This window comes from Anabrus simplex, chromosome 12, assembly GCF_040414725.1.
Source record: "Anabrus simplex isolate iqAnaSimp1 chromosome 12, ASM4041472v1, whole genome shotgun sequence".
In the NCBI taxonomy this organism is placed as follows: domain Eukaryota; kingdom Metazoa; phylum Arthropoda; class Insecta; order Orthoptera; family Tettigoniidae; genus Anabrus; species Anabrus simplex.
Genome location: NC_090276.1, coordinates 37,808,159 through 37,830,096, shown reverse-complemented (window position 1 = coordinate 37,830,096; position 21,938 = coordinate 37,808,159). Strand labels below are relative to the sequence as shown.

The following is a 21,938-nucleotide window of genomic DNA, read 5'->3' as shown; positions in this document are numbered from 1 at the left end:
ATAGTCATCTCCAGGTTCTTTGGTGTAAAAGATCGTCTGATTTCAGATAGCACGTTGCGAAACATCGAGAAACTTCTCTCCACATCAGCGGATGTTTAGGGTTCATAATTAAATCGAGTGAGATCGTCCTCTTCAAAAACACATCATTATTTTCTCCTTTCATTATTTCACTTCATCATCATCATCATCGTCAGTTGGTTTACTCATTGCTGAGCATCGTGACCTCATTACTTCACTTCATTAGTAACTGCATCCTTAACGAGATTTTTCCATCCTGAGCGGTCTTCAGCTCTTCTTAAGATATTGTGAAGAGGTAGACCGGTGATCTTATTTGCTTGGTCTAACCATCTACTTGGTGTTCTGCCTGTTGGTCTGGTGTCTTCAATTTTGCCTTGCAGAATGGTCTTTTCCAAATTGTCTCCTTCTCTCCTCAAAATGTGTCTCAGGAACTGGAGGTAACTCACTAACGTGGAAAGATAAACGTTTTGTGATACTCAGTTCTTCTATAATGGATGCATTTGTTCTTTCTGTCCATGGTATGCGGAGCGTTCTCCGTCAACACCACATATTCGGTTCTTGTCGCTAGCCTTCACAGTCCAGGTCTCGCAACCGTACAGGAAAACAGAAAACACCAGTGATTCCACCAGTCGTATTTTCACAGTTTTGGATAATGCCCGGTTTTGCCAGATCTTTCTAAGATTAACCTAGGACGATCCGTCTTTTTATTTCTTTATTACAATTTCTCATGTTACTGATTATGGAGCCCAGATATACACAGTCATTCACAAACGCCAGATCTTTCAGGCATCCTGTTACTTGGATTGGGATTTGACTTCGTCGGTTGATAACCATTAGTTTGGTCTTTTTCATGTTAATTTCTAGACCAAAATCCAAACTAATGTTTGTCACTGTAGAGAGCAATTCATCAAGTTCTTTTTTAATTTTTTTAATTATTTTGCTACGGGCTTTACGTCGCACCGACACAGATAGGTCTTATGTCGACGATCATCAAGTTCTTGTCCACTTCCTGTAATGAGTGAAGTATCATCAGTGAAGCATAAATTGTTGATTTTCCTACTACCGATTGAAATTCCACTATCCCAGCCATCCAGTGCTCTTCTCATTACATACTCTGCGTTGATGTTGTAGAGTTGGAGTGACAATATGCAGCCTTGCCTGGCTCCATTTATCACATTGAAAAATTCTGAGCATCAACCCTTAGAGTTGCATTATGACTATTACAAAGACCTTTCAATAATGACATGAAGTGTTTTGGGATTCCACATTCATTGAGCACTTCCCACAACTTGTCCCACTTTACACAGTCAAAGGCCTTTTTATAATTGAGGAAACAAATACAGGCAGGGACACAGAACTCGCTGCATTTTTCACTTATCTGCCTCGTGTTTGTTATTGACTCTCGTGTACCTTTACCTGCCACATAACCTTGCTTGTTAAGCAGAAATCTGAGATTGCGAGAAAGTTTTTAGTCGTTGATTCATTAGGTACAGCAGAACTTTACTAGCATGTGGTATTAATGCTGTGGTGCAGTAATTAGAACAGTCTCTAACTGACCCTCTTTTGTGAAGGGGGATGAGAACAGATGTAATCCAGTCTTAAGGCCATTCTCCAGTTTTCCACACTTTATTATATATTGAATGTAAAGCATGGAGGCCATCTTCTCCCATTACTTTCAGCATTTCTCCAGTAATACCATCTATGTCTGGGGCTTTGTTGTTTTTGAGATGTTTGGTGGCGTTCTCAATTTCACTAAATGGGATAGCAAGCTCTGTGTCACATTCCATGCAATTGTTCTCTTATGCTATTACCTTTGCCTATAAGGTTATGCAGTGTTGTTTCCACCTGGATATTACTTCTTTCTTGTCACCAATTACATTTCCCTGTGCGTCTTCAGTCATCTATGTACGTGGTTTGAACTCTCGGGTGATGCTATTTATCTTCTTGTAAAGGTCATGTTTCATTTAGCTTGTGATGGTGGTCTATTTCATCACAGATATTGGTAAGATACTGTATCTTGTCGATTCTACAATTGCACTGTATTGTTCGGCAAAGTTCTCTGTATGTTTCCTCATCTTCTGCAGTTTGTATACCACATTTCATCAATGTACTCCTTTCTTCAATCAATGGTAGTGTAGATGTTGAAATCCAGGGATGTTTTGCTTCAGGAGTCTTAGGAACTTGTTTTTTTTTTTTTTTTTTTTTTTTGCTAGGGGCTTTACGTCGCGCCGACGCAGATAGGTCTTATGGCGACGACGGGATTGGAAAGGCCAAGGAGTTGGAAGGAAGCGGCCGTGGCCTTAATTAAGGTACAGCCCCAGCATTTGCCTGGTGTGAAAATGGGAAACCACGGAAAACCATTTTCAGGGCTGCCGATAGTGGGATTCGAACCTACTATCTCCCGGATGCAATAGGAACTTGTTTGGGAAGGGATGAATTGATGATTTCCTTCATCTTGTCCCATGTTTGAGAAGAAGCTCTTTCCTCCTCTACTTGCTGGAATTTTGTTCTTATTCTTTCACCAAACTCATGGAGAATATCTTTGTCAATAATGCGTACCTGTTTTACTCTCACCTTCTTCAATGATTACAATTTTATCTGCATTTTCATAGATAGCAGTATATAATCACTACCACAATCTGCTGCAGGGTAGGTCTTACAATCCAGGATTGAAGTCTGCCGACATTGCCTCACCAAAATGAAATCAGTTTGATTCCTAACCTTATCCAGGAGAAATCCATGTGGAGCGACGCCTTGTGTGATGTTGGAAGAGGGTGTTACAGATAAGTTGTTATTCACACAAAATTCTAATAAATGCTCTCCGCATTCATTTCTCACCCCCAGACCGTGCAGTCCAACCATAAGTCTCGCATGTCTATCATCTATACAATAGTCTTACCTACCTCCGCGTTAAAATCCCCTTGGATGACTAATATTTCCTTTTTAGGTATCCTACTGATGGTATATTCCAGATGGTCATAAAATTCTTCTATTTCTTCTTTTAGTGAAAATGATGTTGATATTACAAGGAGAAGCTTTCATCTTAATACAGATAATTGTATCACAGATGGGCTCATAACCCATAACAGCATTGTTAAGATTATTTGGAATTACTACAGCGACACCATTACGACTCATATCCTCACTTTCAGAAAAACATATATTATTTGTTTGAATCATAAAATGGCCACAGCCTCTCCAGTGTGTCTCACTAAGTCCAAGTATGTCCACATCATGAAGTTTCATTTCTCTTTCAATGATGTGTAGTTTTCCCATCTGCAAGAGACCTCGTACATTCCAGGTTGCTATTCTTCTGACGACTCGTAAGGATGGTTGAGATAAATCTTCATATTCCAAGGCTCCTCTCAACCTTTTCGTCTTGTCGTCCCCCTGGAGAGCCGACTGGGGGACTTACTCCAGAATCTAATTTGAGATTGAGTAAACCCATGAGGTTGTCTTGGGAAAATAACTGGTGGTTTCCCGTTGCCTTCCACTGACCCACCATTCCTCTCTGCTCACCGACCCAGTTTCCCGCTGGGATTGGATACCCAACCTTCCATTGGGTTGCTCGGCCTAATAGGGGCACCGCATGTAGTTAGAAACAGAAGAATTAAGGTGTGAGAGGCTGAGAGAACTCTCTTGGTGAGTTCTTATAATTGCATCACACCCCCATTTAGCCAGAGTCTCAAAGTGATCGCAGAGACTCTCCTTACGTCGCTTCCCAGGGCGCAATATTTCACTTATCTTGTACATAATTTGATACCCCTGGTTTTTTTCCAACACTAGTTTAATTTTTCATTTCATTTTCCCTCTTCTCAGATACAATTCAAATATATGTATTTACTAGAGAAAAGATGTTTAAGGAGATGGATGAACATTGAGAATGGGAAGTAATGTGGTCGAAAGAAGGTGAAGTTAAGGGAAAAAGCTGTGAACACCTAAAAAATTCTGAAAAAAAGGACCAATAAGCCAGAAAACTCTGGGAAAGGCAAAAATAAAAATAAAAATCCACTATTTTCTGGCCTTCAGTGACTCAGAATGAACATAAACCGTATTTTATCCCATAAGCTCCCCCCTCGCATATTTCCCTCCCCTACGATTTTTCATCATTAAAAATGATTTTATTAATATCGTGCATAATTCCCTCTCCTGGTTTGTTCTTACTGGAGCGGCCTTCAAATGACTTGATAATGGACAACAATGAACACAGCGGTACTTGACATAAAATGTTTCCATTGTCACAACATACTGTAAATTTGAACAGTGAAGTTGTAGACGTGTTTCTAAGTCAGTTTGTTACAAGTCGTCATAATGTCGAAATATTCAAACTACACGGCAAATGGATACAAATGGAGTGAAAGCTGCAGGAAGACATTTCTCCGTTGATCCTAATTCAATACGGTATTGGTGGAGTCAAAAAGATGAATTCGTGACTGCAAAGGCAAGCTCCAAATCTTTCCGTGGGCCTAAAACAGGGAAATATCCCGAAATTAATAATGGTGTAATTGCCTAAGTCAATGAACTTCGGAATGATTGTTTGCTGTCTCTTACGAAATGATTCAGAACAAAGCTCACGAGATAGCTGCCATGCTCAACATTGACAGAAAGGCTTTTAAAGCAAGCATTGGTTGGGTGATTCGTTTTATGAGACGGCAAAATCTCAGTTTACAGAGGAGAACATCTTTGTGCCGGCGTTTACCTCGAGGCTACACGTATAAGGTAATCGAGTTCCATCGTTACGTAATACAAGTGTGACAGCAATATGAGTATTTACTCTCTCAGGTTGGTAACGCTGACCAGACGCGAGTGTTTTTTGATATGCCGCATAACACCACGTTGCTCCAACTGGCTCAAAGAGTGTCCTTGTGAAGACGACTGGAGCAGAGATTAAGATGCACAGTGATGTTGTGCATTACAGCAGGTGGCAACAAACTTCCACCGTACGCCATCTTTAAAAGGAAGACATTACCAAAGGAGACTGCACCACATGGAATTCACTCACGAGTTCAAGAAAAGGGCTGGATGACAACAGATTTGATGGTGGATTGGTTGGAGAAAGTCTGGGGAAGACGATCAGGGGCATTATTACAAAAGAAATCCCTTCTTGTCTCAGACAGTTTCCAGGGTCACCTGGTGGAAGCTGTAAAAGAGAAAATAAAACTGATGAAGTCCCATCCTGTCATCATCCCTGAAGGTTTAACGTCCATTCTTCAAACTTTAGATATCAGCATCAACCAACCTTTCAAAGAACATCTTCGACGCCTGTATTCAGAATGGATGGCGGCGGGATCTCATCAGCTGACTCCAGGAGGCTGGAATTTCTTGTGCCATTGACGGTTCCAAGGACGACATGTTGTGAAATAGTGAAAATGAAGATGATGTGTTGTTTGAGCTTGAAAATAGTGATGATACTGACGAAAGTGAGGCCGCAGAATAGTGAGAGAAAAGAAACAATGAAACAATGCATTGCTGCTCTTCATTGTGGCCTAATGAAACCGTGGTATTCTTTTGTGTTAATTGAAAATAAATACTGGTAGGTACCACTTTTTTCACATACCACTATTACCGTAAATATAACTTTTACCTAATACATCGTTTCCCTTCCTGTCTGAATGCCTAGAAGCACCACTCGCATAATTCCCTCCCTAGTGTTTTCGAGAAAAGAAAAGGGGGGGGGGGGATTACGCAATAAAATACGGTATTATGTTGGGCCTCGTCCTCGGATACTGGAGAAAAAAAAGGATTTTTCCTCTTCTTCCGAGACCTAATTATTAGGTTGTTTTGCCTGTAATTTGTACATAATCTTTTGAATATTTTAAAACATTGTTCATTTGTGTGTTGCAACCTGTACACAATTCAAACATTCTTATCAAGTTTTTAAATTAATCTATTCTCATTATTTCATAAGACTAGTATCAAGTGAAAATTCAATCATTTTAATGAGCACTAAAGTGTTCTATAGTGTATTTGTACTTTTAGCTCTGGGTTTACAAACCCCGTTTTATTTAATGATCGTGTCCTTATTTTAATTTAACTAGTTTAAATGAATAGCTGAAGATGACAAGAGTCATACGGTTGAAACTAGTCCTATTCGTATAAAATATATGTATTGATTAGGTGCAATAAAACATAAGTTGCAAACCAAGATTGTTAAAAGTGATACGTAACTCAATACATTAATCTTTGCTTCGTAGTTTCTCTCTGTTTTCATCCATTCAATCTAGGATGTCTGATGGTCTTCCCATGGATCATGTGTTCAGCTCTTTCAGTTCAGCGATTGCCATGCCAGTATCCTTTTATGCCATCTAACTTACGTGATCGTGTTTGTCCAGTTCCTCTCTTGCCACTCACCATTCTGAGCACGACCTCCTTTTCCAAGGAGGTACTGTCATTCTGTGGCCAAAGTACGACATCTTTTGTCTCACTTTACTCCCTTCCAAGGAGATTCTGGGCTCGGATGGGTCCGAGATATTCTGATATGATGATGCTTGTTGTTTAACGGGGCCTAACATCTAAGGTCATCAGCCCCGCCTTCTTTCTTCAGGGCGCATGTGGCTGTAGAGGAAACAAAGAGAACTTTTCGTTTGGTTCTCTCACGTACAGTATGTCCCTATTGAACTGTCAAATTTGTAAACAAACCGGGAAGGAAGGGTAGAGAAGTAATAATTACATTAAGAAATTAGTACTTATGAGATAGACAGTATTTGTGCAACTTTAAGAAGTGAATGTATTGGATGGTTATAAGTAAACTTTTCATACTTAACTGTGTCTATCTGGAAAATTAGCAGTTGTATGAAAATGAAACTTAAACCAAACATTGCCAATAGGGTTGGGCACTATGTCCCTGTTTTGGCACACTGTGCCGGTGCACAGTTATGTTCCGCTGTTCCAGAACACCGAGTGTCAATTGTTCCGAAACATTCTCAAGCGAGACGGAGACACTGACTCGCTGTCCCATCAGAAGCGCCACTATGCACTGCCCTTCGCCTACTAGCTGAACTGTGCAGTGGGCGCACGGGACACTGGACTGTAACTGCGCAGTGTAGAGAGAACTTTGAGAGGCAACATTACATGCTCCGCACCAGCGGGAATTTGCCTTTACGGAACGTGCTATGTGGTGTGTGCTTGTGTGTAGTCATGGCCATTTCCAGCATAAAGCTGCACGGAACGTGAACGGACAGTCGGAACACTGAAATTCGCGCCCATTAATCACGTTTAAAGGCTGCTCCCTCTCATCTTCCATTTACCTACTTTAATATTTCGAAAATTTCCCTCAACACTTTCTCGGGGATTGACGTTAAAAATTAATTTGGACTTTAAGGAAACTTTTAAGCCCAAGAAAAATATAGGTCATTGCTTTGGAATTAGGAATATAACTGGATGAAAACATTGTTGTTCTTTCGTGCTGTTATGTTCTCTGCACTTCGAATTCCTTTTCTCTCAACTTCCATTTACTTTCTTTAATATCTCGAAAATTTCCCTCAACACTTTCTCGGGGATTTGGGTTAAAAATTAATTTGGACTGTAAGGAAACTTTTAAGACCAAGAAAAATATAGGTCATCACTTAGGAATTAAAGATATAACTGGATGAAAAAATGTTTACACTCCAGCACAGGGTACTTAGCCGGTATTGACAGTCAGACACAGCCAAGACCAACTAATCTATCTAGTGCGGCCTTGACACAGCACGTTCAGTACAGGCACATTCCAGCTGACGCGGAGCATATCATGTTGCCTTTCGAAGTTCTCTCTACGACGCAGTTACAGTCCCGTGTCCCGGCACTCTGTACTGAAACACTCCGCCTCAAGCTCCTAATGTTGCGGAACAACTGAATGTTCCGGTCTGCCCAACCCTAATTGCCAAGGGCATCATTTTCATTTCCCCTTGTCCAGCTCCTTCCAAGTCAAGGTGTTGATGGCACTTTTCCACAGTTGCCTCTCCTTCCACCATTTCTTTTCAGTTATTGTACTCCAGTCCAATCTTTTTCTTATACTGTTCTTGACAGAGTTCATAGATTTTGTTCTGGACCTCCCTCTTGCCCTTTTTCCTTCTATCTTAGCCTCCACCACTTGTTTTAGTGTCCTTCCCTGCTCCATCCTCATATGTCCAAACCATATCTATTTATTCTTCTCCATCCTATCACACAGTTTTTCTACCCCTTTTTTCTGACCTCAACTTTTTTTTTTGAATTCATTTTACATCACACCGACATAGATAGGTCTTACAACGTCATAACATTTCTTACTCTGTCTTTTCTCGTTTTCCCTACCATACTCCTCAGTAACTTCATTTCACTGGCCTGAATTTTACTCTCATTTCTTGCTGTCAAAGTCCAAGTCTCTAAGGCATACGTTTATATAGGGGTATAGTATATCGTGTACATTTCATAGGATGTTCTCTGTTTCATACCAGGTTCCTTATGTTCTGGTAGAACGTATATCCCACTTGTATCCTTCTGCTGATCTCTTATCCAACCTTGCATCTTGCATTATTTCACTTCCCAAATACTTGAATCATTCAACAACCTCAAGGTTTTGTCTCCTGATACTAACGGTTCCTTTTCTTTCTCCTCTCATCGTCACTACTGTTTTGCTCTTCTCTACGCTGATTTTCATACCATATTTCTCAGTACTGTCATTTTAAAGCCTCTAGTTGCATTTGCACTTCTGTATTTTTGACTCCCCAGATCACTATGTCATCTGCACACAAGAATATTTTCATATCCTCTCCATATCTTGCCTTTGTTTCCTTTAGAATTTCATCCATAACCATTATACACATAAGTGGAGACAGCACACTTCTGTCTTAGTCCAGTTTGGTTTCTAAACCAATCTGTTCTCCCCACTGGCATCTGGACACAACTGAAACAATTCTTACATATTGCTTTCGCTAGTTCCCTTGATTGCCTTCCTCATCCTTTTCTTTCCATGGTTTCCACACACCTTTTCTCTATTAACACTTCTCTTGATCAAGGAATACCATCACCAGATCTTTTCCATATTCCCCCTGTTTTTCCATCAGTAATCTCATGGTGAATATAGGGTCTGTTGTTGACCTGCCCTGTTGAAATCCATACTGCTATTCTTCTAAATTTTTTTCCACCTTTCCTCTCATCCTCCTTTCAATTATTCTCTCCAATATTTTGGCTACTTGTGACACCAAGGACATGCGGAAGAGAAATAATGCACAAGCAAGTCCTGTGAAGCACTTTTAATGTGTTGCCATATCGTGCAGTATGACTGTTTGTTATGGATGTATCGTCCATCAAACTACAAAGTGTATTTGATCAAAGTGTATTGAACACTGTCCAGGGCAGTTTTAAAGCATAGGGGAACATGCTGCATGGCTGTGCAAAACATCTCCGTGGGCATACCTGGTACCTCTCCTTATATGCTTCTTCAGATCAACACATTTGTGGATATTCTCCTGACAAAACAACTAGAAATCACAAGAAGTGAAGCTTCCACGGTGTGAAGAATTATTTAATTTAATTTCCGGGTTGAACCGTGTTGTACTTGTACGCATATCACGTACAGTTTGTCGACGTTTCGAATACATTGCAGTATTCTTTGTCAAGGCGGCTGAAATACCCCTACTCGATCCGAGGTAATCAGTCTCCCAGGCAGAAATTTCTAATGCACAAGCAAGTCCTGTGAAGTATTCTTGCTTTATTAATTCTTATGAATTTCTCCTCCCTTTGAGGACAATAACTGTGTGGTAAGATAGTTGATTAAGGAGCATAATGGAATTGCATCAGCTGGTAAGTACAGTAAAAGATCAATTAAACATGGTCCAATATACCGCGGATTCAGATTTAATGAGGTGAAGACTGGGAGACTGATTACCTCGGATCGAGTAGGGGTATTTCAGACGCCTTGACAAAGAATACTGCAATGTATTCGAAACGTCGGCAAACTGTACGTGATATGCGTACAAGTACAACATGGTTCAACCCGGAAATTAAATTAAATAAAAAGAAATCACAAGAATTCAATTCGGGTGATCATGGTGGCCAAGCATTTGGAAATGTTCAGCTAAAAATTTGATCCTCACCAAATGTGTAGCAGAGAATCTCTTGTAACGGACAAAAGATGTGTGGCGGAGCCCCATCATGCATAAAAGCAGTAGTGTCCAATGCATCTCTCTCTTGTAGTGCGGGTATTATATTTTGGTGAAGCACGTTGCAGTAACATTGGCCAGTCATGGTGAATGTCCTTGGACCTTGAGCATCAACCTCTTCAGAGAACAATGGACTATTGAAAACAAGACTTTTAATAATAAATTAATATTGTGTACTCTTCACCTCATTAAATCTGAATCCGCGGTATATTGGACCATGTTTAATTGATTTTTTACTGTACTTACCAGCTGATGCAATTCCATTATGTTCCTTAATCAACTATCTTACCACACAGTTATTGTCCTCAAAGGCAGGAGAAATTCAGAAGAATTAATAAAGCAAGGGACGAAGAATAAGTGATTGACATTTGGGTTGTGAAATTATCAAACAGTTTGGGTGAAAGATAGAGCTTAAACTCAGTAGCAGCTGGCAGGCATAGCAGGAAATCTGCTATTTATTTACATAATACTCACTGATAATCATCACCGTGCTAAGATTGTCCCTTATTCGGTTTCACCGCCGATCACATTCTCAGTTCAGTACTTGCTCAAGCTCGATAGCTGCAGTCACTTAAGTGTGGTTGGTATCCAGTATATCACACCTCACTGTTGATAGAATTTTACGTCGTCCTGCTCCACAGATTTGCATTGGAAATAACTCGCGGTCATTATGTCCTCAGACATCTGCTGACAAAAGTCTGGCAAGGTTCTGTACTTGCAGTTTGTTTAGTCCTTGCACTTCTGTACTTCCTAGTAATTTCTGTTTTGATATTGTTTTATCTGCATATTTAGGGAATGCTTTATATATATATATATATATGTATCTGTAGTGTGTGTTTCTTTTTTGCTTTCTTTCTAATAAAGCGATGGTACTAAATTAACATAACTGTTTCTTATGCACATCATTTTGATTGCTTTCAACAAAGTATTTACATTTTAACATTATTTACATCAGGAAATCATGTTGAATCAAATGCGTAACGTTTAAAATATCAAAACTGTGATGTGTCGGCATAATTTCACAGTGCTATTGGTTAATGATACCTTTTTCTGTACAGGAAGTGGTGGGAGGGCTGGGCGTGGAAGACCCAGGAGTAGACCGCCTCGAACCACAGGAACAAATGAAGACGTGCCTGTTGTGCTTAATTCTAATGAAGTCGCTGTTGAAGTGCGGGAAGAACCAGCAGTAATACACGAAAATGGGGTTTCTAGCGATGAGGATTCAGATGCTGAAGTATCCATAGTTGAAGCTAATCCAGCTCAAAATAGTCATCCCTTGAGGAGGAACAGTAGTACGCAAGTCAATGACTCAAGTTTCAGTGCGGATACTTCTGCTATATTGGTTTGTATTCTTTACATTATTTGTTGATTGATGTTAAATACAAAGCAACTAGTATATAATATGTAAGTAGCTGTTGTACCCTGCTTAGTTTTTGTGCATTTGCAGCAGAAATGTGATTTAGTGGAGTAAGTAGTAGCATATAAGGCAGAGCACACATCAGTTAACACTCTGTTATTGAAATGTTGAGAACATTTAGGAACTTAGGACATCATAGGTCATCACATTTTATTTCTTCCAGCTGGGCAATATTAGAATGTTCAAGGCCTTGGAAGTCTTGAATCTTTCATTTCTGTACCTTTTCTTGATTCCTTTTTGTACCCCATTATTTGAGTGATTGTTTCTTCATGTATTCAACAGTAATCATCAGTATCTTCATGATCAACAGGGGATGATGATTTTGCAATTCTTCAGTTCTTCACTTTATAAAATGAAAATTTAAATTGAATATCTCCAGAAAGAAGCTATATATTGACTTCTATTTTCTTCCTTCTTAGGCCCTTGTATACAAAAATTATATGGAAGTCTGGTACTGTTATGAAGAATATTATCTAATCAGCACTTCAATTTCCATATTGACTATATACGTGACAATGGCGATATTATATCAAGTTTATCTACAATAATAAAATGAAATGTCTCATTCTTTCTATCTGTGTGTGATGCCCAGCGTAATCTGCGGCATGCAGAGACCTGAAATTTTTAACATAGGTAGATTGAAGGGGTTCTGAATGCACCTCGAAGCCAGAGTTTTAGTTTTCGCTTTGGTTGGTGAGTTATGAATGAAAAATCATCGAAAAACATATGTTATATGACAATCCAATGTGCAGTCACCAAGATTAATGGATAGATTCACCGGGCGAGTTGGCCGTACGGTTAGGGGTGTGCAGTTGTGAGCTCGCATCTGGGAGATAGTGGGTTCGAACCCCACTGTCAGCAGCCCTGTAGATGGTTTTCCGTGGTTTCCCATTAAGGCCAGGGCCGCTTCCTTCCCCTTCCTAGGCCTTTCCTGTCTCATTGTCGCCATAAGACCTATCTGTGTCGGTGCGATGTAAAGCAACTAGCAAAAAAATAATTTATGATGCGCTAAGCGGGGAAAACATGTTAATGAGGAACGCACTAACGAGGTTTCATTGTATTCACAGATTGATATGCAAATTAGTTGTTTTGTTTGGCTCTTGCATACCTTTGCGAACATGTACTCTGTGATGAACGTGAATAAGAGTAAAACTAGGTAATGATTGTCCGATGTAATACAGTGGAACCTCGATTCTCCGTTTTTGGAGGGACCACCGAAAAAAAACCGTACAACACGGGAAAATGGAAAATCCGGGAATGAATGAACCATGAACAATTTGGCTAAACATCACAAAAATAAATATGTATACTTAAAATCTTACAAACACCCCTAAACCAAACTATAGCCCCAATGGGCCTTCCACCTACTAAGCGACCGCTGCTCGGTCCGAATGAATGAACCATGAACAATTTGGCTAAACATCACAAAAATAAATATGTATACTTAAAATCTTACAAACACCCCTAAACCAAACTATAGCCCCAATGGGCCTTCCACCTACTAAGCGACCGCTGCTCGGTCCGAACGCCTGCAGATTACGAGGTGACGCATGGTCAGTGTGACGAATCCTCTCGGCCGTTATTCCTACCTCTCTAGACCGGGATCGCCATCTCACCATTAAATAGCGCCTCAATTAAAGGTAATCGTAGAATGACTTAACCTGGAACCAGCCCTCATATCCAGGTAAAAGTGTCTGACCTGGCCGGGAATCGAACCTGGGTCCTCCGGGTGAGAGGCAGGCAAGTTCGACCGCGGGCCCGGCTTCAAACATTAATTACTGGTATGCGACTTAAAAGTCTCGAAACTTTACATTCAGTTTTACCGGGGAAACTTCTTTCAGTTCAGCAACTTTGATCGGTCAAACTGTTCGAAAAACCTAATAACATTAAGCCAAACAATCGACCACAAGTATTTTTTAATTCTCTAATCTAATAAAATAAAGCACATTGGATACAAAATCGTCCAACATGATGGCGAAATCCCTTTTTCTTTAAATCTTCCATTGTAATTTGGTCACCGGTATACTGTTCGTAGTCAGTTTGTGGAAATCTACCGCGCAAATTAGGCCTACGGCCTATATCGACTTTTAAAGGTTATGTTGAACTCGAGAATATTATTTCGAATGTAAGTATCGATTCTCAAGCTTTCGAATGCATTATATTCAATAATGCCCGTCACTAATCACGATTAAATTGGAAAGAGAAAAAATATCATCAAAACTTCCGAATTTACGGTTATTCGCGACCTTGACCTCAGCTGGAAAACGCCCTCGCTGTCCAAGTCGGTACGAGTGCGAATTGATGCAAAGGTTTTTACATGTAACGTGCGCAAATAAAACGACTGCGGTTTTAACATTTTAACACAATAACGTGAAATTCCTAGTCTTACATTAGGACCGAAACAGTAAAAGGCAATCCCAAAACCTCCCATGGCTTTATGTATGTAAGGTGAAACATCTGTTCAGGTCTCGATAACGTAATCGTATGCGATAATATTAAAATACTAAATTTATGTTACTTAAGAAGGAGCAGTTTAGATTCCTGCTTGAAAGCTCAGTGACTATACAGTGCCCTGAGGGAAGTGCCGAAAACCTGTTCGGCGATACACTCGAAATAAAAAAGTAAACATCTAACCCTGGACATAATGTAGACGCTTTGCAAGTACGAACATTTGACGAAACTCGTTCCGTCTTCAAGTAGAGCTGTCGAAATGCGCTCTGTCTCCTTCCAATTATTGTGGATACACTCTGCTTTGTGATTTCGATTCTCTAAACAATACCACCTGTATGCGTTGCCGCCCTTTCGTGAGATACAGTTTCTTGAAAAACGCGTGATCGAGGATTTAGCGTTGATGGGACTGAAATTTCTGAACGGTTGATACGGGAAATCGTTTCTTCGAGGAACGGATAATGCGGGATTTTTACAACGTGATTTAATTAGGTTGCTCGCGGGACCACATAATTTAAACGGATAATACGGGAAAACGTAGCTTCCGGGAACGTTGAATCGAGGTTCTACTGTATTGGAAATAGGGTTACGCATTCATTCTGCTCAAAAATTTTCCCTGACATTGGTAAGTTGGTGATATCAGAGAATCATCAGGTGGTGTCCTACATGGAGAAAAAGGACCTTTTTTTTTAGAGGCTGAAATTCTAATTCTTGAATTCTCTTTACAAAAAGTGTCATCCTTACATTCCTCTCCCCTCAGTCTCTTTCTCACTTAACCCCTATCTCTCTCCTTCCGGGCTCGGTCTCACCCTGCGAACCCTGGGCTGCCCACTCGAAATGGCCTGCAATTTTTTTTTTTTTTTTTTACTGTGAGAATGGTGAAGAATTTTGGATATTCAACTGTTTTTGCTTTTTCTGTGTTCAGTACGAAAACTTTGAAGCTGACTTGAGTTCTAATAGTGTGTAATTTTGAACTTTCCGTATGAAATTCTTACTTACTACTTTTTTCCTATATTCAGCAACTCCAGTTTTTGCTTAAGCATCAGAATGCTTCGCAGATTTATCCATCTTGTTATAGTTCCATATGCTGATAAACAAACTGTATACACCAGGTCTACACTGAGTCTGTCAGTTAACTGACAATGCACTTCACTTAAGCTGAACTGTTGGCTACTGAATGGTGAGAGGTCGTCTTAATAATACAAGCAATAAAGAACATCGATCATTGTACGATCAGAGTTTCTTGGAATTCCTGAGAGCTTTATTCTTTTCTTCTCCCCTCCTGAATGAAAGCAGTATTGAATTGCTTGTTATTCGAATGCCAGATAAGAGGGTTTCTACTGTGTTCATTTTGTTCCTGCCTTCATTATCCTGTACCTTTCTTTACTTAGAGTTACTATGAGTTGTTGTATGGCGTTATTTTATAATGCGTAACATATTTATTTGAAACGTGCATAAAATGTCCGAGAATTCTAACCATTACCCCAGTTCAACAAATCTTGGATATGCTAGTTATCACCACAACCAACAAATTTACCATTCTCTGTTTCAGTGTAAATTATTTGAATATTTTGGTAGAACTTACTGGGAATGGAAAATGAGAATTGTATTGTAGTACATAAAGAACAGTAGCTACTGGTTGTGTGGTTGTACAACTTTCCACTACTTTTTGCAATTTGCGAAGTATATAATAACAACAGAACATTTCATGGTTAAGATTACTGTTGCAAGAAAATTGCTCGTTTGTTTTAATTGGCCTTGCAAATGGATCAGTAACCCATATGCACCTGGCTGCCACGTACACTAACATTGCTTGGGACCCACCATCTTTCAAGTTGCATGCTTTCATTTAAAATAATACTGCATATATTGTTACGGTATCTGTTTTATATTACTCAGAAATACCACACAGTTCATCCCAATACACTAACAGAACAATAAGTAGAATTAAAACATGAAATTCTCCATAAAATCTTAAATTTTCCACTATCTTTGTTCAGAAGTAAATACTTACTAAGTTCAAGGAACCTAGCTCGAGGAATGACAGTTCTAAAATATGGCTTGTCAACACTTAGGTCTTTACACCAGTGACTGTGAATTGTAGGCTTCTGTATTAATCCCATTAGAACGCAAAAAGCAATATACCCATGTATTTCATGCAAGTTTGTCGGTAAAAAGTCTAGATCAGTACTATTGGTTTCATCTTCAACGTACTGTACTGTACTCTTACCTAAGTAGTATATGAAAATGAATTCCTTACTTTCATTTTCATAAATTCCACTTGTAGGGCACACTACACTTGTTCCTGAAAAGGTATGAATAACTGGAATATTCTGTTCTTGCATCAAGTTCAGCTTAACATGCTGTTCATCCTCTTCACTAACATCGCTTTCACTATCACTTTCACTGTTGCATAAATCTTGTGATGATACACACACAGTCACAAGGAACTTCCCCATCACTATCACTGCCGAAATCAGAACGTAAAACATCTAGCAAACTTTGAATTTCTTTATTACTGAGTTTTTCCCGCTAACGCGTGTTTTTTCGAGGCCATCTTCATGACAACAAAACATTGATCATCTGGTCAGTAATTACATCAATTCACCTCAGAAACCAAACAATAGAGAGAACAAGAATGCCAGAAAACAATCAGTTGAGCTATCTAATTAGAGTTTCAACTTTTGTCTACAGTTAATAGCACTTGGACATGTTGTTATACGAGACAGTACCGCTCAGCGTAACCAATCCACTTACAGATGTTTAGCCCAGCTGTTAGGCCATGTACCAGTCCGCTTATGGGTGCATGTGGGTTAAATGTCCTGTGGTGCAAAGTGGGCTTGTTATTTAATTTTCGTAGTTATCTTTGCTGATGCAAGTGGCAAACTCATTCACCAATTCGAGATTGCTTGGGTTCGGATTCAAGCAAACTAGTATATATATTTTTTTAAACTTTGGTTTGGAAGGTGTGTACAGTCGCTTGTCTCACTTACAATGCATATCTGTTCTAGGATATGTCGATACAGACCAAGTTCCCACACTATCCTCTTGGGAGACCACTTCGTTCGCCAAGTAAGTATATATAACCTAATTTGATCATCATTAAAACTGGTACAGAAATGACTAATGTACTAGGTTTCAATAAAATTATGTGGAGATTAGTTTTGATGTTTATGTCTTACTGGATAAGGTTAAGGGTAAAAAAAGAGGGGGGGGGGGGGGCGAGGGAAACTTAATGTAGGCGAAGATGTAGAAGAAATACAGGTAGATGTCATATATCAGAACTGTAACATTATTTTTTTTAAATTACTACGCGTATACATACATGACACGTCAGATTTTTGACACTGAGTGAGTTGGCTACTCAGTTTGGACTTAGTGGGTTCAAACCCCACTGTGATAGTCTCTTTCGTAAAAGCCCCATGCTGAATTATTTTTAATAATTGACATCGAAATAACATGTGAATGCCAGACAGGATCTCAATTTATCTTAAATTGTTACACTAACTACAGAAGGTGCTAAGCGGATCACTAACACAAAATATGACTACACTATGTCTAGTAAAATCAGGGTTGTCCAACATATGAGTAAAAGACCAACAATTAGACAAACATCAAAAATAATAATGAAAGAGCAATAATGAACTCAACATATACAGGCTGGGTGGGGTATAACTAGAGGTATGATCTCTTCGCATTAATTTTTGAATGATTTTGTGAGGAAGATACTCATTTTCGCGTTATTTTGCAAAATAGACATTGCCGTATCGCTTTAATTTCGCTTTAATGAAATTCTAAAATTAATAATTGTTTTCTTAGTTGGTTGGCTGTGGGAAGGTCTCCAAATCCTAACCAATAGAAAAAAGAAAAATCTTCATCAGAAAGAGATCTTAGAAAACCTAGTCTTACTGTCACTGATCGTTGATTGTGGAGGTTTAATTGATGGACTGTATATACCTGGCACATACTTTTGAAGCCATTTGCGGACTGCAGGGTCATCTAACTTCTCCAGCGGGATGTTGGCTTTGAGTAGCATCGCTGTTGTTTCGTGAATAAATTCTATTTTTTCACTCTTGGCTTTCTTTTGCATATCTAATGGGAGTTCTATTGTTGCCTGCTGTTTCACTGTTGGAGTGCTAAATTTATGTTCTGATTCTTATTTTTAAAACAATGTTTTGAGACAGTATCTCTTTTCTCCCACTCGATACAAACATTACAAAATCTACACATTAAAATATTGCTTTCCGAAACGTACAAACCTTCACTCGCAAACTGTTTAGCTCTGCTGTGCACCGTAACACTTGTCGAGCGAACCATCTTCGCTACTGTCTTTGATCACTTTCTTAATTTTACTTGACCACGAAGCCGAATTACACCAGTCAATTGTGCTACTTGTAGAAGTCAGTAGGAATTACAGGATTGCACAATGCCATGAGGAGTCAGGCTGGGGTCAGATTACCCAGCCACCACAAGAACAACATTCCAAACATTTCATTTGGCCAGAAGCCTGGAGCCAACCCCTTTTCTTTGATGCCATGTCTTAAAGAGATTATCCAGAACATTAATGATAACATCTTACCTGTTGATGAATCTTTGTTCGCTCTTCCTTTTCTTTTCATCTTGGAACAAAATGTCAAGTTTGTTATTCACTACAGATTTTGCTGTAATATCGCGCTTATCGTGAAATAATTGAATTTTGCTTTAAAATGGCCTTATTGCTTTAATTCGCGAACATAATATCCATATTTTCTTAACCAGAAACATATCATTCGTAAAGATATCGCAAAATCGCTTCAAAATTTTTTTTGACGCGTTTATCGTTAATGTGAAAAAATCATGCCTCTAGGTATAACTAAACAGCCACAAACACACGATGTCCCAGGTCAATAAGAGCTGGAATACGGGCAAATACTACGTAAAGGGTGCATGGTTTACCCTAGGGAAAAAAAAATTCCTTTATGATACTTTCAGATGACTATCAGGCTAACCGGATGTTCTGTAGGCTTTGTGTTTGTGCTGTGATATGGAATGTAACAAAACAAAGAAAAAAAATTAGGTCCGGAGTGTTTCTGCGTATGGCAAGTGGTTCTCTCAAAAATCCATGTTAATGGAATTAAATAACTCTGTGGGCGAATATTTAACGTAAGCAGTTCGGCAACGGCGCTAGAAGTGTCGTGTGCCAGTTTGGAGCTCTGCTGTTGCTAGCCAGCGGTGATGTGGTTAGCCGGGTTCCCCCCTCCATAATTGTAAAGTGTCTTGTGTTTTAACTCAACGTGAATAAAAAGCAAACTGCTCAAACAAACGTAATGAACCAGAAGCACGTGGAGGGTAGGATTGAGGAACTGCATTCAAGGCCAGTGTCTAGCGTTTCAATAAACACGTGTGTTGTGTTCGGTTTCAGTGCACCCACGTACTGAAACGGACGATTTACAATTATTGTTACTTCATTTTTTCTGCTTGGATTTATGGTAATATCAAACTGTCAAGACTTGAAATATTACATCAAGACTCTACTGTACTCCAAAGTCAATAAGCTGCAGAAATGTAGTGCTATGGCGTAACGTGACATACCAAAGTGAACTCATAGCAATTGTTCGAAGTAAACATCCTGGGTCTTGTATACAGGCTTCACTTCTAATCCAGTTGTGACCCATTCGTGCCAAGACATGATATAAATATGTTACCTCCGTATCATCCTGGAGTATTGGGCATCATCAGCTAAAACTCGAATAAGATTTCCTGGGATATAGCCATGTATGCTGCATTCACCTCGTTCCACAGTTGTTCATCTTTGGTGGTTGGCATTGGGTCACGGCACCGCACCCGCCGTTGCATCATATCCCACACAGTATCGATTGGCAACAAGTCAGTGATTGGGCAGGCCAGGGCAACAATCTGACATCCTGTGACAACAAGAAGGCACGTGTTTTTGCAGCAACATGTGACTGCGCATTGTCCTGCTGAAATACGGTGTCTGGGGCGTCTTGCAGGAAGGGTATGGCTGCGGGTCACAGGATGTCATTCACGTAGGTCAAACTGGTCACAGTGCCCTGGACACGCACCAGCTGTGATCCCCTGGTACTCGTGAAAGTGAACTCCAGCCAGATGCCAGGATTTGGCTGCATGTCTGTGCGTGTAACTTGTTTGTTTCTCAGATTTGTTCCTGTGTGTGTTTGATGTTTATACACAAAACCTGTTCGTCACACTTTGTCCTCTCATGATAACCACAGTAAGAGGTTACACCTGACTCATCTGTAAGGGGCTTTTCCTGGTTCCGGTCTTGCACACTGCTGAAAGTGATTTTGCCATGTATGACAAGCATTTCATCTTGTATTCTCCTAAACCACACATCTTTTTATATACTATTCTTGCATCTTTCAGCTCTTAATGATCTGGGACATGATGTATAAACTGCTACCTAGATACTGTATATCTCATCCCACCTGTATACTTCTGATGGTTACAGAAGGTCCTAACTGTCCGCTTTCAAACACAAATATATAACTACACTAAATACAATAACTTTAGGGCTGCCCAGTTTGAGTAAAAATATATATACATTTTAGAGTAAATTTTTTATCCAAGGTAAACACTGAAAATGCATTAAAAATGCCTATGCATATTGGTATGAAATCACTTTATCAAAAATGGTCCAGTCTGGTTAATCAAGGATTGTCCAAAAATGGTAATTCCAAAAATGCAGGTAGCCTATATGTTTCAAAATGCATAACTCCTTTGGATGTGTTTGAAGCAGTGTTTTTCCACTGTTGCAAATGTAATTTTCAACTCTGCAACATTTTCTCCAAAACAAACTTTAAGCCGTTGGTGTGTTCTGTAACAGGCCTATGCCCGGTTTCTGGAATAGTGAGGTATGTGAGATAGCTATTGCTATGTTACAGTTGTTGACTCGATAAATCTTCGCTGCGTTGCAGACCATAATAGCAGTTAACTTATAGAATTGTTAACTATTGGCTCGTTGATCAAGTTTCATAACTACTCACTAGATGCCACCCCTTGTACTGCTTTGTTTTTATGCAGTAGATGTTTTCCCTAGACTGTCAGGCGCATGCCCACTAGTAATGTGTCGTATTTGTTGTTTCCTTGCGGCGAGAAATTGGTATTCTGACTAGTTCTTGCAGGCATGGGTGTCAGATTCGTAGGGTTTAAGGACAGTCAGAAGAATGTGTCATTGTTTGAGGATTTCTAATGGAATATGCACATTAGCAGCACGTCATGCGTGATCCAGTATGCACTGAGCTTTATAAACATACCGTACCTATTCCCTGGTATTCCAAAGTACATACATTGTTTCACCACAGTATAGTGAAAAATATTGCATAATTACCTTGTATAAACTGTTAGTTTCTTGTAATGTAATATCATTAATTAAAAACAATCCCACGATAAAAGTATATGCCCACTGCCAATGTAAGTAGGCCTACAGTACTACTATAAATTTGTAATTATCTTATACTCATTTACTGGTACCAGTGCTTTTATGGACACAAAAATGCAGTGACAGATACAAATATGATAAAATTCAATAGTATAAACGTGCATCTTAATATTTGAACAAGAGGGGGCAATGGAAAACTATTTGACACAGGACGCAGATTGTTGCCTGTAAGCTCAACCAAACATATGACAGTATATTTGCTTAGTCTGAATCTGTCTTTCAATTCATGATGATAGTTGTCAGTGTTCTAGAATGTTAATCATGTCTAGAACTACTTCGTCGAAGGATATGAGAAAGCACAAAAACAATGTATTAACTGCGGATATACAGTACGGTACTGCGTGTTGCGCTCGTTAAGTTAATGAATAGATATCTCTTGCTCAGGGCCCTCTAAAGTTAGCGGGCGTTTTATCGAACCAATCGTATCTTACGTTCATCAACGCAAAAACGCAAGTTAACCATCCAATACCGCTATAGC

The 21,938-nt window shown here is 39.4% G+C and overlaps 1 protein-coding gene across 4 annotated transcripts in view; it reads left to right on the top strand.

Annotated features, from left to right (window-relative positions):
- LOC136884349 (uncharacterized) overlaps positions 1–21,938 on the top strand; it is a 164,352-nt gene that overhangs the window by 65,907 nt on the left and 76,507 nt on the right. For all 4 annotated transcript variants that reach the window (XM_068229931.1, XM_067156466.2, XM_067156465.2 and 1 more), the window contains 2 exons: positions 11,198–11,481; positions 17,016–17,076. In XM_068229931.1, coding sequence (XP_068086032.1) covers positions 11,198–11,481; positions 17,016–17,076 — 345 coding nt within the window. The remainder of the gene's footprint in view (positions 1–11,197; positions 11,482–17,015; positions 17,077–21,938) is intronic.